Source organism: Pristiophorus japonicus, chromosome 8 (assembly GCF_044704955.1).
Source record: "Pristiophorus japonicus isolate sPriJap1 chromosome 8, sPriJap1.hap1, whole genome shotgun sequence".
NCBI lineage: Eukaryota > Metazoa > Chordata > Chondrichthyes > Pristiophoridae > Pristiophorus > Pristiophorus japonicus.
The window spans coordinates 225,013,070-225,031,022 of record NC_091984.1 but is presented as its reverse complement, the minus strand read 5'-3'; the positions used below and the strand labels follow the sequence as shown (position 1 = coordinate 225,031,022).

At 48.4% G+C, this 17,953-nt stretch overlaps 1 protein-coding gene across 1 annotated transcript in view; it reads right to left on the bottom strand.

Moving 5' to 3' along the window:
• Positions 1-521: 521 nt before the first annotated feature.
• myo1ha (myosin IHa) overlaps positions 522-17,953 on the bottom strand; it is a 103,713-nt gene continuing 86,281 nt past the window's right edge. Inside the window, exons 24-31 of the mRNA XM_070886392.1 lie at positions 16,498-16,581; positions 15,654-15,747; positions 15,500-15,555; positions 12,602-12,737; positions 9,725-9,795; positions 7,609-7,706; positions 4,635-4,734; positions 522-548 (exon numbers count right to left, since the gene is read on the bottom strand). Coding sequence (XP_070742493.1) covers positions 522-548; positions 4,635-4,734; positions 7,609-7,706; positions 9,725-9,795; positions 12,602-12,737; positions 15,500-15,555; positions 15,654-15,747; positions 16,498-16,581 — 666 coding nt within the window. The remainder of the gene's footprint in view (positions 549-4,634; positions 4,735-7,608; positions 7,707-9,724; positions 9,796-12,601; positions 12,738-15,499; positions 15,556-15,653; positions 15,748-16,497; positions 16,582-17,953) is intronic.

Below are 17,953 nucleotides of genomic sequence, written 5' to 3'. Positions count from 1 at the left end.
GAGCTGGGACAGAGGGATCGGAGCTGGGATAGGGGGATCGGAGCTGGGACAGAGTGACGATCGGAGCTGGGACAGGGTGGGGATCGGAGCTGGGACAGGATGGGGATCGGAGCTGGGACAGGATGGGGATCGGAGCTGGGACAGGGTGGGGATCGGAGCTGGGACAGGATGGGGATCGGAGCTGGGACAGGGGGGGGGGATCGGAGCTGGGACCCCCTAGTTTGTGTGACTGAGTTCACACACTGCCTTTACCAAGATATGTCCCCCTGTTCACTGAATCCCACCACTTCTGTATCTGGCTGTTTGTGGCCTGCAGGCGCTGTGTACAACAAGTCGGTATTGGACTGGCCCATTGCCCCGACATACACTGTACAAGATGGAAGGACAACAATGAGAGGGTCATCACTGTGACGAGTCATCGAGTGGGTAACTCGCTATTACAACAAATGCCTTTGGGGCTTGCAGCAAATTGTTACTTCCCACGAAATTTAAAAACAAACCAGATGAATATTAATGGAAGGTCATCGAGACTTTACCCTGGGGGTCATCTGTGAAAAGGAAAAGAGAGAACATTTGTTACAACAGCACAGACTGAATGAAAATTCAACAAGCGTCTGTGTTTCATACACAATGCGATTACCTTCAGCTCCGTGAACCTCTAGTCATTTAATCACAGGTAGGATAGCAACATAAGAAACATTAGAAATAGGAGCAGGAGTCGGCCATTCGGCCCCTCGAGCCTGCTCCACCATTCAATAAGTTCATGGCAAATCAACTCCACTTGCCTGCACTATCCCCATATCCCTTGATTCCCTTAATATCCAAAAATCTATTCATCTCTGTCTTGAATAAACTCAACGACTGAGCCTCCATAAGCCTCTGGGGTAGAGAATTCCAAAGATTCACCACCCTCTGAGTGAAGAAGTTTCTCCTCATCTCAGTCCTAAATGGCCGACCCCTTACTCTAAGACCAGCATTACCTTTCAGGGGGTACAAGAATAAGTAGTGAAGATAATTCTCTGCTTTGGGAATCCAATTGACGGGCCAGTGATCGCTCAGTTCTGCTCAGAAGTTCACTGTTCTTGGGATGCGTTGTGTTAAACAGCGACATTCAGGCAACAAATCGCACAATATGTGTAAAAATTCATCGAATTCATCTCAGGGCATACCAGCTCTGAGTGACGGTAGGCTGGGTTTCTTCTCTTTGCAAACTATGAAACTTTGAAATGATCCAATCCCTCATCGTTACCTCTGGTGTCCCCCATGGATCTATCCTTGGCCCCCTCCTATTTCTCATCGACATGCTCCCCTCGACGATATCATCCGAAATCACGGCGTCAGTTTCCATATGTACGCTGACGACACCCAGCTCTATCTCCGCTCCACTTCTCTCGACCCCTCCACGGTCTCTAAACTATTAGACTGCTTGTCCAACATCCAGCTAAATATTGGGAAGACCAAAGTTTTCGGTCCCCACCACAAACTCTGTTCCCTAGCCATCAACTCCATCCCTCTCCCTGGTCCCTGGTCTGAGGCTGCACCAGACCTTTTGCAACCTCGGTGTCATATTTGACTCCGAGACGAGTTTCCGACCACATATCCGTGCCATCACTAAGACCGCCTATTTCCACCTCCATAACATCACCCGTCTCCGCCCTTGCCTCAGCTCATCCGCTGCCGAAGCCCTCATCCCGGCCTTTGCTACGTCTAGACGTGACTATTGCAAGGCACTCCTGGCCAGCCACCCACATTCTACCCTATGTAAACTTGATGTCATCCAAAACTCTGCTGTCAATGTGCTAACTCACATCAAGTCCTGTTCACCCATCACCCATCAACACTTCGATTGAAAACTTTACATCCTTGTTTTAAAAAAACCTCGATAGCCTCGCCTTCCCTATCTTTAATCTCCTCCAGCCCTACAACACCCCCGACATATCTGCGCTCCTCTAATTCTGACCTCTTGAGCATCTGCGATTTTAATCACTCAACCATTGGTAGCCGTGCCTTCAGCTGCCAAAGCGTTTAGCTCTGGAATTCCCTCCCTAAACCTCTCTGTCTCTCTACCTCTCTTTGCTCCTTTCAGATGCTCCCCTAATTACAACAGTGACTACACTCCAAAAGTACTTCATTGGCTGTAAAGCGCTTTGAGACGTCCGGTAGTTGTGAAAGGAACTATATAAATGCAAGTCTTTCTTTCTAATATCTCCTTATGTGGCCCGTGTAATATAGTTCCACCTAGTGGACTACTGATCTATCTAGTGAACAACTGTGGTAATACAGCCATTGCTGTAACTACAATAAAGGCATCAGGTGACAGAAGTTCCTGTATTAAGAGCCATCTTGTACTCTGTGTGTTTGTGATGTCGTAGAGAATATACCACAGCTCGGTGTCAAATCTTGTTTGATAACACTCCTGTGAAGCGCGTGGCCTGTTTTGCTACGTTAAAGGCGATGAATAAATATAAGATTTCTAGGGTGTGAATGGGATTGACAAATAGGACTAGAGTACAAATTAAAAGGGAAAGGGTTGCTGCTGTTCGAAGTCAAGGCCCAGCTGCGTGCTGTTCTGGCCACCGCATCACAAGAAGAATGTTACTGCCCCACAGAGGTGAACAACCGAGCTAATTCTGGAGATATGAAATCTAAGTTGGGAGGAAGGCTTAAGGAGGTTCTGACGAAGGGCCATCGACCTGAAACGTTAACTCTGTTTCTCTCTCCACAGAAGCTGCCTGACCTGCTGAATATTCCCAGCATTTTCTGTTTGTATTTCCAGCAACTGCGGTGTTTTGCTTTTGTTCGGGTGGTTGGGCGCTGTCCATAGAATCATAGAGCACAGAAAGAGGCCAATCGGCCCGTCATGTGTGAAAGAGCTCTCCAATTAGTCCCACTCCCTGCTCTTTCCCCACTGCCCTACAAACATTTTCTCTTCAAGTATTTATCCAATTCCCTTGTGAAAGTTACTATTGAATCTGCTTCCACCACCCTTCCAGATAATAACAACTCACTGCGTTAAAAAAATCTCATCCCCCCACCTGCCCCGATTCTTTTGCCAGTTATCTTAACTCTGCGTCCTTTGGTTACCGACCCTCCTGCGAAATGAAACAGTGGAATGTTCTTGTTCTAAAAGAGGGGATTTATAGATGACCTAATTGATGATTTCAAGATTAGAAGCCGACTGATACATGTCATGTACGTAACCTTCATGTAACAACACTGCAATACTGAGAAATGCACACCTTGACCACAGGGGGTGAACTTGTGGGAGACACTCCTCACCTGGTCCTTCAGGTATATAAAGGGAGGTCCCACGCAGGGTCATCACTTCTTGGTCCTGTGAGTAAAGGTGCAAGTCACAGAGTGGCCTTGTCCATAGAATGTGCCTTGTGTGGATTTGTGGTATTGTGTAAGGACTTTACAATACATTTGCTATAACTGGTGCACATGCAACCTTGAAACACCTCAATGACACTTACTGCTTAGTGACAAAGACTGGACCGGACTCATGACAACATAGAGAGCCAGCTTGTCTCCTTGGATTATTATTTTCCTCCCCCTGCACTGCCTATATCCCTCGAGCACTGTCCCTGCCTCAGGAGCTGGGCAGGTGACTGCCCCCTCCCCCCAGCACTGTGCCAGTGCTCCCTCTATAAATGGCCACTGGGAGGTGAGTGAGACCGGCATAGTCCCTTTGACTCTTTGGGGTAGAAATGGTCCTCTGCCAGAAACGTGGCACACCTACCCCTTTTTGAAGTATTCTGGCCGCCGCTATCCGGTGAAATTCAGCTCCTCGGGGGAGTGGGGGGCTTTCCAGCGGGACGGAAGTGGATCATCATGGGGGCGGGAGTGGGAGCGGAGCGCCGTGGCTGTCACTAGCGGGGCGGAAGTGGGGGCGGGACGGAGTGTCCGCGGCTGTCAGTTATCAGCGCCGGTGCGTCACAACATCACTCCCCTTCAGTTAAAGGGGAGGGTCGCTGTGAACTCGGCAGAGTTTTCAGTCCGGCCCACTGGGCCACCAGGGAGGGTTTCGGGCAGGCAGCGGCTGGCACCTCAGAGCGGGTGTCAGGCTGCCTGTCGGCGGCCCGGCCGAACCCGGCCGGCATAATTGTCGGCCCGACCTGGCAGCCGACCAACAAACAAAAATAACATGGCGACCGCGGCAGTGCACCCTCCCCTTTAAGGGCGGCCGTGCCACCATTTCACACAGAGAGTGCACGGACAGAAAAGGCTGTCGGAGGCACCGGCTGGTGGCGGGCCACTCCCTCGGGGCAATTCCGGGTAAGGGGCAATTTCCCGCGGGGCAATTTCGCGAGGGGGTCCTCGCCAGACGGTAAGGGGTCGGTGCATGCATGTCGCGGCGGGAAAACGGGCAGAGTGGTCCCGGACACTGTACTTCGCTCCTGAGGAAGGGCAATTTCTAAAATGGCGGCCCCTCCACGGCGAGTTGGCGGCCATTCTGTGCCGTCCCACGGCCGTTGCTTTCGGGCGGTCAGTGGCCTTATCGATCGGGGCAATTTCGGGCCCTTTCTTTCTTCTCCCTGCCCCGAGATTGGGAGCTCACTCTGTCAGTAATAATATTTCAGCCCAATCCTATACACCAATAACACGGCTATATACTCATTTGGTCTTCTCACCACCATCAGATGACCATTCTTGCCTTTGAAGACCTGTGACTCATGGCCTGAAGTGAAATCGACTATCCCTTCCTTTCCTGGTTGAATTGTGAAAGTCAAGCTGAAATGGAAAAAATTGCATACAGAGTGAGTTATTAAAACGCTATTGAATTATCATGTACACAGAATGGTAAACACTTTAGAAGAGAGTAAAAAAAAAATGCTGCACTTTCTCAGTTACATATCCTGATCTTATTATAAAGCTCTGTTATAATACTTTATGTTACAGGCCCCTCCTTCACTGTTGATATCAGGCTCTCAGTTATACCGCACTCTCCGTTACGTGTCTCATTCTCATTATAAAACCTTTTCTTTGTTAAACAACCCAGTGATACCATTGCCCTGCCCTCAGTATAAGGTCCTCAGCTGCAACACTTGTTACATGCCCCCCTCATTATAATAGGATTATAGAATTATTGCCCGTCGAGCCTGCGCGGGCTTGCTGGAAGAATCCTTCAGCTAGTCCCACTATCCCACCCTTTCCCTGCAATTTTTTTTCCTTCAGGTACTTATCGAATTCCCTTTTGAAAGTCACACTTGAATCTGCCTCCACCACCCTTTCAGGCCGTGCATTCCAGATCCTAACCACTCGCTGGGTAAAAAGGTTTCTGATTGGCAGAAGATCCAAAGGGGACAATCACCTTAAATCTGTGTCCTCTGATTCTCGACCCTTCTGCCAATGGGAACAGTCTCTCTCTCTATCTACTCTGTCCAGGCCCTTCATGATTTTGAACACCTCGATCAAATCTCCTCTCAATCTTCTCTGCTCCAAGGAGAACAACCCCAGCTTCTCCAGTCTATCCACGTAACTGAAGTCCCTCATTCTGGGAACCATTCTTGAAAATCTTTTCTGCACCCTCTCTAAGGCCTTCCCATCCTTCCTAAAATGCGGTGCCCAGAATTGGACACAATACTCCAGTTGAGGCCGAACCAGAGTTTTATACAGGTTCAGCATAACTTCCACACTTTTGTACTCTATGCCTCTATTTATGAAGCCCAGGATCCTGTATGTTTTTTAACCGCTTTCTCAACCTGCCCTGCCACCTTCAACAATTTGTGCATACACCCCCAGGTCTCCCTGTTGCCCTTTAGAATTGTACCCTTTAATTTATATTGCCTCTCCTCGTACTTCCTACCAAAATGTATCACTTCACGCTTTTCGGCGTTAAATTTCATCTGCCATGCGTCCGTCCATTTCACCAGCCTGTCTATGTCTTCCTGACGTCTATCAGTCTATCACTATCCTCCTCACTGTTCACGCTACTTACACAATGCATAAGACTCTTGGTTGTAACTTTCTCCTCACTGCACTTTAATCCACATCATCACATTAATAGCATTGTCACACCCGCTTCTGTTGTCATCACAGATACCTGTGAGCCACATTACCTTCATGGTTCTGCGACTTCATGCCCCCAGGCAGGGGGTACTATCACTAGTTTTAAAAATTCATTCCTGGGATGTGGCCATCATTGGCAAGGCCGGCATTTATTGCCCATCCCTAATTGCCCTGAGAAGGTGGTGGTGAGCCGCCGCCTTGAACCGCTGCAGTCCGTGTGGTGAAGGTGCTCCCACAGTGCTGTTAGGGAGGGACTTCCAGGATTTTGTCGCAGCGACGATGAAGGAACGGCCGATATATTTCCAAGTCAGGGTGGTGTGTGGCTTGGAGGGGACCATGGAGGTGATGGTGTTCCCATGCGCCTGCTGCTCTTGTCCTTTGAGGTGGTAACTGCAGTGATGCTAGAAAGCCCTCCACCATCCCTTTCCCAGGGTAACTAGAGATGCTGGCCTTGCTAGTAACACCACATCCTCAGAGTGAATTTTTAAAACATTGCCCCAGTTGTGGGCCAGATTCTCCCCTGCCCGCCCCCTTTAACGCAACCAAATCACACCTTTAAAACCTCACCAATAGGGCATTTTATTTTCACGTAATAAATTTCAATTAAGAATTTAAGCAGCACAAGATCTTTGTTGCCAATTCAGCAAACCGTTCGGAAAGTGAAAGCGATGCCCCGGTCTGTGCTGAGTTAGCTGAAATCAGACAAGGCTGTGGTCGGGACAATACGATGGGCCTGAATACCCCTGGGCTTGGGAAGAGGCAGACCGGCCATGATTCCTCTCCCTGACTGCTATCCAACGGGACACTGCTGCTACCTACATGTATGTGGAGATCGGGCGATGACAGGATTGCATTCAGTGCTCGAACAGCCTGCTGTCAAAGCTCACACATGAAGAACAACTTCGTGGATGAGGCACAGGAGGGCTTGTCATGCCAAGCCGAGCACGGGCCAACGTCTTCAGAAGGAAAGAAGGTGACAACATTAGCATAAAGCAGATTGACCCTGTCAAAGTTTCAGTGTAGGGTCCTGGTGGGAGGACATAGGAACAGGAGTAGGTCGTTCAGCCCCACAAACCTGTTGTGTCATTCAGCCCCTCGAACCTGCTCCACCATTCAATTAGATGACGGCTGATCTGTATCTTAACTCCATCTACCCGTCTTGATTCCTTTAACTCTTAATACCCTTGCCGAACAAAAATCTATCAATCTCGGATTAGATATCTTCAATTGACCCCCAGCCTCAACAGCTTTTTGAGGGAGAGAAAATTCTAAATTTCCACTACCCTTTGTGTGAAGAAGTGCTTCCTGACATCACCATTAAATAGCCTAGTTCTAATTTTAAGATTATGCCCGCTTATTCTGGACTGCCCGAAGAGGAAATAATTTCTCTCTATTTACCTTATCAACTGCTTTAATCATCTTATACAGCTCAGATAGCTCACCCCTTAATCTGCTATACTCAAGGGAATACAAGCCTAGTCTATGAAACCTGTCCTCATAATTTAACCCTTTTAATCCTGGCATCATTCTGTGGTGTATAAAAGCTGAGGACTGAAGCATGCGCTTTCCATCTCTGTCATTCTTTTTGTTACCTACCTGCCCTGTACGATTTTGAAGCTGTTTTGCTTGCTGGCCATTGTACAGAGCTTGGTCACGGTCTCAAACACGTATTCACACTGCAGAATGACATCGCCCTGCGTACATGAGACAGACAGTCAGTACAATACATCGCCACCATCTTCACACGTGGCTCGGACCTTTATCTTCAGTAATGTGTATCACAGCTCCGTTGGGCGGGCCACATTGTCCGCATGCCCGACACAAGAATCCCAAAGCAAGCGCTCTACTCAGAACTCCTACATGGCAAACGAGCCAAAGGTGGGCAGAGGAAACATTTCAAGGACACCCTCAAAGCCTCCCTGATAAATTGCAACATCCCCAAGAGCATCCGGGAGAGCGCTGAGCACCTCGAGTCTCGTCGCCGAGAGCATGCAGAAAACAAGCGCAGGCAGCGGAACGAGCGTGCGGAAAACCAATCCCATCCACCCCTTCCCTCAACCACTGTCTGTCCCACCTGTGACAGAGACTGTAATTTCCATATTGGACTGTTCAGTCACCTAAGAACTCACTTTCAGAGTGGAAGCAAGTCTTCCTCGATTTCAAGGGACTGCCTAATATGATGATGATGATGGTATCACAGCGGCGATGCATGGCACGATGGAAGAGTGGAAAACATGTTTGCACCTGTGATTCACTACATGGTCGAATTACCTGGTGGAGGAGGGGGGGGAAGGGGGGTGAAAACAAGCCTCTTCCTCCCAGTAATCAAGGCAAAAGGCTGGTTTAAGTCACATCAGGATAAGATCAAGGTCCATCCAGTTGGCATTCCACATCCCAGTAGTCATATGATCCAACAATAATAGAGTTGTTGACCAATCATAGCAATCACTCTCAACACTCAGTCAGCAGACCCAGATCAGTTATCCTGTTAACTGCTTTAGAAAGGCACTGGGAGATACCTGGAATTATCCACCTCCCTGACCTCGGGCGGGGTGGGCCCATGTAGAAAGAGTAAAACTGCAGAAACACTACCCCCTGGAATGATACATTTGTTTGAGAATTGAGAGATGCCTCTTTATCAGTCAGTGCTGACGTTAATACCGCAATTAGGAAACGAGTTCCATTTAGACTGAAGTCCGTCTGCAAGATGGACAGGTCGATTTTGACCCCTCCGTGGGTTTGTGTTGGGAATCGGCGGGAGTCATTTATTTGCCGACCCTAAATGAGGCCATTAGCAAAGTAACGCGGCTAGAACTCTATGGGGGGGCCGACATTGTGAGACGGGCGATATATCGGATCAAGAGTGTTTGAAGACCAAGATCTCAAACCCGGCACCAAGCTCATGGTCTACAGAGCTGTAGTGATTCCTACATTCCTCAGAGACATGGACAATATACAGTAGGCACCTCACATCACTGGAGAAATACCACCAATACTGCCTCCGCAAAATTCTGCAAATCCATTGGCGGGATAGGTGCACCAACGTCAGAGTTCTCTCTCAGGCCAACATCCCCAGCATCGAGGCACTGACCACGCTTGGCCAGCTCCGGTGGGCGGGCCACATAGTCCACATACCTGACACCAGGCTCCCGAAGCAAGCACTCTACTTGGAGCTCCATCACAGCAAGTGAGCCCCAGGAGGACAGAGAAAACACTTCAAGGACACCCTCAAAGCTTCCCAAAAAAATGTAACTTCCCCACCGACTCTTGGGAATCCCTGGCCCATGACCGCTCAAAGTGGAGAAGAAGCATTCAGCAAGGCATCGAACACTTTGAGTCTCTTTGTCGGGAGCACGCGGAAGCCAAGTACAAAGAGCGGAAGGAGCGCACGACAACCCAAGCACCCCACTCGCCCGTCCCTCCAACCACCGTCTGCCCCACCTGTGACAGAGACTGTAGGTCCCACATTGGTCTCATGTTAGTGTGGAAGCAAGTCATCCTCGACTCCGAGGGACTGCCTAAGATATCAGATCAGCCGCCCATTATACTGCCCAAAGTTCCTTTCCATTGAGGTTGATGGAAATGAAAGCAGGGAGAGATTTATAGCGAGTGGCTAGTGCGATATATTGGCCGCTTCACACTCTCGCCTCAAGTCACAATGCCCCCCTTATATGTGAGAAGAAAATAACATAGACATGAGCTGAATCTTTACTTTCTGCTTGTTGTTTTCACAGGGTACATGGATGACAAAGACCCCATCACTCAGGTTGCTGACGGACACACCTAAAGGAGACAGAGAAACACAAGTGGTCAGCAGTGCAAGGCCAGCACTCGTAGAGAAAGACTTGCATTTCTATAGCGCCTTCCATGACCACCGGACAGCCCAAAGTGCTTTACAGTGAAGTACTTTTTATATGTTTCTATGAGTGCTTTACAGTGAAGTACTTTTTGGAGTGTAGTCTCTGTGGTAATGTAGGAAATGCGGCAGCCAATTCGCACACAGCTAGCTCCCACAAACAGCAATGTGATAATGACCAGATAATCTGTTTTTGTTATGTTGGTTGAGGGATAAATATTGGCCGGGGCACCAGGATTAACTCACCTGCTCTTCTTATAGTCACTGGAATTTAGAAGAATGAGAGGGGATCTCATAGAAACATATAAAATTCTGACGGGACTGGATAGGTTAGATGCAGGAAGAATGTTCCCGATGTTGGGGAAGTCCAGAACCAGGGGTCACAGTCTAAGGATAAGGGCTAAGCCATTTAGAACCGAGATGAGGAGAAATTTCTTCACTCAGAGAATTGTGAACCTGTGGAATTCTCTACCACAGAAAGTTGTCGAGGCCAGTTCGTTAGATATATTCAAGAGGGAGTTAGATGTGGCCCTTACGGCTAAAGGGATCAAGGGGTATGGAGAGAAAGCAGGAATGGGGTACTGAAGTTGCATGATCAGCCATGATCATATTGAATGGTGGTGCAGGCTCGAAGGGCCGAATGGCCTACTCCTGCACCTATTTTCTATGTTTCTATGTTCCTATGTTTCTTCAAAATAGTGACATGGGATCTTTTACAGCCACCTGAGAGAACAGACGGGGCCTCGGTTTAACGTCTCTCCTGAAAGACGGCACCTTCGACAGTGCAGCACTCCCTCAGCACCGCACTGGATGGTCAGCCTAGATTTTTGTGCTCAAGTTTCTGGAGTGGGACTTGAACCCACAACCTTCTGGTACAGGCAAGGGTGCTGTGGTACCAACTGAGCCATTGGCTGACACTGTTGTCCAATTCACACGGAACCTCTGGGCATGGTGATAAATGTAGCTTCCTTGTTTTAATAACCAAGGCCGAGATTTATCCCAGGGTGGAGTGGGGCAGGGCGGAGGGAGGAGGTGGCAGGGGTAAGGCTGTGTTACTATTTTTGCGATGGGTTTATACGGGCTTTGACCAGTAAAGCTGTTTGGCTCTCGGCGGCGGGTATACTGATATTAGTGTCATGTTGGCAGAGTAAAGCAATCGGAGACACGAAGATGAATTACTGCCCTCCTCCTATTCTGGCCAGCCGAAAACATCTGTAATAACGACAAAACCCCCTAAAACAAATCTGCGGCCACTATCAATGTATCAATTTCAATCGTTTTTCAACACAGCCGAACACAAACTCAGTCCCAGAGGTGAAAGGATATTCTTCTAAACCCATTTTGCCACTCAAAGCAAAAAACTTGTATTTATATTGTACCTTTAACATATGCTTTATTTAAATAGAAACATAGAAACATAGAAAATAGGTGCAGGAGCAGGCCATTCAGCCCTTCTAGCCTGCACCGCCATTCAATGAGTTCATGGCTGAACATGAAACTTCAGTACCCCCTTCCTGCTTTCTCGCCATAACCCTTGATCCCCCGAGTTGTAAGGACTTCATCTAACTCCCTTTTGAATATATTTAGTGAATTGGCCTCAACTACTTTCTGTGGTAGAGAATTCCACAGGTTCACCACTCTCTGGGTGAAGAAGTTTCTCCTCATCTCGGTCCTAAATGGCTTACCCCTTATCCTCAGACTGTGACCCCTGGTTCTGGACTTCCCGAACATTGGGAACATTCTTCCTGCATCTAACCTGTCTAAACCCGTCAGAATTTTAAACGTTTCTATGAGGTCCCCTCTCATTCTTCTGAACTTCAGTGAATACAAGCCCAGTTGATCCAGTCTTTCTTGATAGGTCAGTCCCGCCATCCCGGGAATCAGTCTGGTGAATCTTCGCTGCACTCCCTCAATAGCAAGAATGTCCTTCCTCAAGTTAGGAGACCAAAACTGTACACAAGACTCCAGGTGTGGCCTCACCAAGGCCCTGTACAACTGTAGCAACACCTCCCTGCCCCTGTATTCAAATCCCCTCGCTATGAAGGCCAACATGCCATTTGCTTTCTTAACCGCCTGCTGTACCTGCATGCCAACCTTCAATGACTGATGTACCATGACACCCAGGTCTCGTTGCACCTTCCCTTTTCCTAATCTGTCACATAATAGATATATATGTGTTGTATTTCTGTAAAGAATGGATTCAATTGCTGAAACGTGCTCCGAGTAAATATTCTAACGACTTCTTCAGTTAAACAACAACAACAAACGTCCCACGGCGCTACACAGGAGCGATTATCAAACAAGGTTTGACACCGAGCCACATAGGGAGATATTAGGACAGGGCTTGGTCAAAGAGGTAGGTTTTAAGGAGCGTCTTAAAGGAGGAAAGAGAGGTAGAGAGGCAGAGAGGTTTAGGGAGGGAGTTCTCGAGCTTGAAGCCCAGGCAGCCGAAGGCACGGCCACCGATGGTGGAGCGATGAAAATTGGGGATGCGCAAGAGGCCAGAATTGGAGGAGCACAGAGATGGGTTGTAGGGCTAGAGGAAATTACAGAGATAGGGAGGTGGCGAGGCCATGGAGGGATTAGTTAGCCTACTTTAATATTGGAGCAGCTTCCTATAAAATACATTTTGACCCTACCCACTGGTATCGGTAGACAACAACCACTTGTATTTATAAAGCACCTTTTTAACCTAATCACGTAATGATGATTGCATTAACCGGAGCCCATTACCTTTGATAGTCGCATATTCGACTTTCTGTTTGATTTTGTCCTCTTCAACTATGTAGGCTTTCGTCTGCATCAAGAGCAGCTGCCGGGGCCTCGGTTTGAACCCGTTTCGGTTGTATTTAATTACGGGAACACCATACTGAAAGCAAACGAGCACAGACATCATCAAACGCCCGCCATCACAATCAGGCTGTTCCTACAACATCTTTCCTGTAACCCCTTGGCCCGTTTCTCTCTGCAGTTCACGCTCTTTGCCCGCGGGGTAAAGACGTTGGAGCAAAGAAACTGCTGAAACAGGGCAAGCGCTCTTCTCAACAGCAAAGAAGCCCAACCTGGGTGAAGCTCCCCCTCTGGACCAGTTGGTGAATGACCTGCACAGCGTGAGACCGAGACGTACAGAGCCAGTCGGTCCCAGTTTCGATCCGTGGTCTACGCTGCATTAACTCAACTCAGTTGGAGTGCAATAATTAGCTTCACAGTCTGTGGCTTGCAAAGGGGAACGACATCACCTTCTGGCACCGATCTTGCTGGAAAGACCACAGCTGTGGATGTTAATCTTTCCAACATTAAAGAAGAGACTTGCATTTATATAGCACCTTTGATGACCACCGGACATCCCAAGGCGCTGTACAGTCAATGAAGTACTTTTTTGAAGTGTAGTCACTGTTGTAATGTAGGAAACACAGCAGCCAATTTGGCCACAGCAAGCTCCCACAAACAGCAATGTGATAATGACCAGATAATCTTTTTTTTTGTTATGTTGATTGAGGGATAAATATTGGCCAGGATACCGGGGATATATATCCTGCTCTTCTTTGAAATAGTGCCATGGGATCTTTTACATCCACTTGAGAGAGCAGACAGGGCCTCAGTTTAACATCTCATCTGAAAGACAGCACCTCCGACAGTGCAGCACTCCCTCAGTACTGCACTGGAGTGTCAGCCTAACTTTATGTGCTCAAATCCCTGGAGTGGGACTTGAACCCACAACCTTCTGACTCAGAGGTGAGAGTGCTACCCACTGAGCCACAGCTGACACTAAGCACTTAACAGCACCCTCAGGGGAAGAGAGGGGGAACTTAAAAATAAAACAGAACTTCAATGTGTTAAGTGTGTCCTTAACATTAGACTGTGACATTTGCTCAGTTCCATGTATAAAGTTGAGGTGAAATGTGCCATCCAGGTTGGAGTGGCAGGTACCGGCTATTAGGAAATTCTAATGCCCATCCTCCATCTAATCCCACACCGGGCACAGCTGAAATCTGGCAATTCATTGTGGGTAAGGCTTACATAGGTTTACATCGGATATACGGCAAGAAACAGGCCATTCGGCCCAACCTGTCCATGCCGGCGTTTATGCTCCACTCGAGCCTCCTCCCGTCTTTCCTCATCTAACTCTGACAGCATAACCCTCGATTCCCTTCTCGCTCATATGCTTGTCTAGCCTCCCCTTAAATGCATCTATACTATTCGCTTCAACCACTCCCTGTGGTAGCGAGTTCCACATTCTCACCGCTCTTTGGATAAAGAATTTTCTTCTGAATTCCCTATTGGATTTCTTGGTGACTATCTTATATTGATAACCTCTAGTTATGCTCTTCCCCACAAGTGGAAACATTCTCTCTGTATCCACTCTATCAAAACCTTTCATCATCTTAAAGACCTCTTGACCCCTTGACCTTGGCAGGACAGAATACACAATGCCACATGTCCTTTAACTGAGTGCCCACATGGGCAGTGCCACCACAGGTAAGGGTCAGCCATTTAAGACTGGCGTGAGGAGAAATGTTTTCACTCAGAGGTTGTCAATCTTTGGAATTCTCTGCCCCAAAGGGCTGTGGATGCTGAATCATTGAGTATATTCATAGAATGATAGAACGGTTACAGCATGGAAGGAGGCCATTCGGCCCATCGAGCCCATGCCAACCCTCAGCTAGTCCCACTCCCCCGCCCTTTCCCCGTCGCCCTGCAAATTTATTTCTTTGAGGTACTTATCCAACTCCCTTTTGAAAGCCACGATTGAGTCTGCCTCCACCACGCTTTCAGGCCGTGAATTCCAGATCCCAACCATTCGCTGCGCAAACATGTTTTTTCTTATATCGCCTTTGGTTCTTTTGCCAATCACCTTAAATCTGTATCCTCTGGTTCTCGACCCGTCTGCCAATGGGAACAGTCTCTCTCTATCTACTCTGTCCAGCCCCCTCATGATTTTGAAGGGGATCAATAGATGTTTGGACTCTATGGGGATCAAGGGATATGGAGAAGTGGAGTTGAGGTCAATGATCTGCCATGATCTCATTGCTTCTAATTCCTACGTCCTTATGTAAAATGTCTTTGCAGGACACCTTGCTATTGTTTTACACCTGGGAGAGCGCAGTCACCCGGTTGTGATATACTAAATCCATCACATCAGCCCTTGTGACAACCGTTAATCCAATTTTACCGATTTAAAAAGTCCAGCTAAAGATTGAAAAAATGTAGTTTCAAAAGAGGTCGCACTGCAGCAGGAATGTGGGGGTGGAGGGGGGGGGGGGAGGCGCAATTTTAACCTTCCCCGCCTGTCGGGTAATTGTTGGGATCATGGGCAACACTGCTTTTACACCCAGCCCGAATTCACTCGCCAGTGAAGCCAGTGGAGCATAATAACAGGCGGGATGTAAAACTGGAGTTCCCCCCCAATCCCGTGAGATTCCCGCTCGGCGAGTTGAGTTAAGGTTACGCTGTGTGTCCGCGACATCGTGCACTTACCCCCTAACGCCCCTCCCACCGGCCCCTCCATGACCAAAATGGTCAGTTTTGGACCACGATATTCCCAGCTGACACCCCAGCCACAGGGTCGGAGCCTCTCCAACCGCACACCTACCGCACGTGGCTGCGTCGGATTGAAATTGGGAACTTTACCTTGAGTCTCTCATTTCGGATCAGCTGGAGGGCCTTCGGGTTGACGTCCTGCTCACCTGGGGATGGAGAACATGTCACATTGAGCACATGTCACTGGCCCTCGCCATTTGCTGCTGCTGCTCTGTTGCCCAGAGGAAGCACCGGGTGTACTTACAGAGTCTGCTGTCACTGAAGGGCTTGTTGACGCTCTGTAGATATCCGTCCTTCTTTCCTTTAAACAGTGCGCTGGCCACAACCTTCTGCTGCATCTGTGCGAAACGCAAGTTAATTACAAAGAGAGAGATTTTATAGCGGCAGTTCCCACCCCAGTCCCGATTTTCGCCTGTTTTTTTCTCCCTGAAGGTGGTGTCCGATGGGCCACACTCCGATAGCCACCCTCCAGTAACCCACCCGAGCAGCCATTCCTGCGAGCTCCACAGTGCGGGCTGTCCGACTGCAGGGGGCATCACGGCCCAGCCCAATCCTGTCCCTCGCCCGACACGCGCACTTGGAAGCATCTGCGACCAACCCGTGTCTCTTGGGTGGGGGGGGGGACCGTCATCAAGCTTGGCTGCGCTGCTCCCTCCCCACCCCCCCACACACAGTCCAATAGCCGGCCGTCTGGCTGCCTGTATTCATGCCTGGAAACGGCCCGCCTGGGGTGAGGACCTAGAGGACAGCCATCCTCCTGGGACAGGAGAGGAGAAAAAATGAGGGAGAAAAAAAAATACATGAGATCGGGGGGCGGGGGGTGGGGAAACAGAGGTTATGGTCTGAAAATATTTCGCTCCTTTTCCTCTATTTTTTTTGGCTGCTTTATTGTGAACGGTTTACCTTTCAAAAAGGAACTATATAACAGTCGCAGGGCTATGGGGAAAGAGCAGGGGGAGTGAGACCAGTTGGACAGCTCTTTCAAACAGCTGGCACACGATGGGCAGAATGGCCTCTTTCTGTGCCATAAGATTCTATGATTCTGTCTTGTGACTGTACAGAAATAGGCATCTAAAAGGAACGGTTACCTGCAGTTTGCGTGGGGCAGTGATTCCCTTGCAGTATTTCCGCACCAAGGTCCGTGTGTGCAGCTTCCTCAGCAGCTCCGAGGTCTGTCAGGACAGAATGTTTAGCAAACGTTATCTTCCTTTTGTTTGGTGTACCTTCTCTGTGTTAACTCTCACCGGGTTACATGGCTACAACCTTCTCCCAGGCCCCACCCCCCGCCCCCCGTGTAGTTCCTCAACCAGCCACCAGAAGGCAAATCTCAGCGGCCTAATCACGACTCTCCCTCCAATATTATCTCCTTCCTCGCAGCGAAAATGCCGAGATAGGGAACTCAACAGCGTTGGCAAGGCTTCAGGATTGTCCTGGACTCTCCAGGAATTAAAGATTAAGCTCCAGGAGACTGCTGCCAGAGAAATCATAAGGGGCAGTAAAAGAAAATAGTGTGTGTTAAGTTCATTTTCTTTGAACACTTTTACATAAGAACATAAAAACATAAGAAATAGGAACAGGAGTAGGCCATACGGCCCCTCGAGCCTGTTCCGCCATTCAATAAGATCATGGCTGATCTGATCATGGACTCGGCTCCATTTCCCTGCCCGCTCCCCATAACCCCTTATCCCCTTATCGTTCAAGAAACTGTCTATTTCTGTCTTAAATTTATTCAATGTCCCAGCATCCTCAGCTCTCTGAGGCAGTGAATTCCACAGATTTACAACCCTCTGAGAGAAGAAATTTCTCCTCATCCAGTTTTAAATGGGCGGCTCCTTATTCTAAGATTGTGCCCACTTGTTCTAGTCTCCCCTATCAGTGGAAACATCCTCTCTGCATCCACCTTGTCAAGCCCCCTCATAATCTTATACGCATTTCGATAAGATCACCTCTCATTCTTCTGAATTCCAATGAGTAGAGGCCCAACTACTCAACGTTTCCTCATAAGTCAATTCCCTCATCCCCGGAATCAACCTAGTCAACCTTCTCTGAACTGCCTCCAAAGCAAGTATATCCTTTCGTAAATATGGAAACCAAAACTGCACGCAGTATTCCAGGTGTGGCCTCACCAATACCTGATATAGCTGTAGCAAGACTTCCCTGCTTTTATATTCCATCCCCTTTGCAATATAAAGGCCAAGATACCATTGGCCTTCCTGATCACTTGCTGTACCTGCATACGATCCTTTTGTGTTTCATGCACACGTACCCCCAGGTCCCGCTGTACTGCGGCACTTTGCAATCTTTCTCCATTTAAATAATAACTTGCTCTTTGATTTTTTTCTGCCAAAGTGCATGACCTCACATTTTCCAACATTATACTCCATATGCCAAATTTTTGCCCACTCACTTAGCCTGTCTATGTCCTTTTTCAGATTTTTTGTGTCCTCCCCACACATTGCTTTTCCTCTCATTTTTGTATCGTCAGCAAACTTGGCTACGTTACACTCAGTCCCTTCTTCCAAGTCGTTAATATAGATTGTAAAT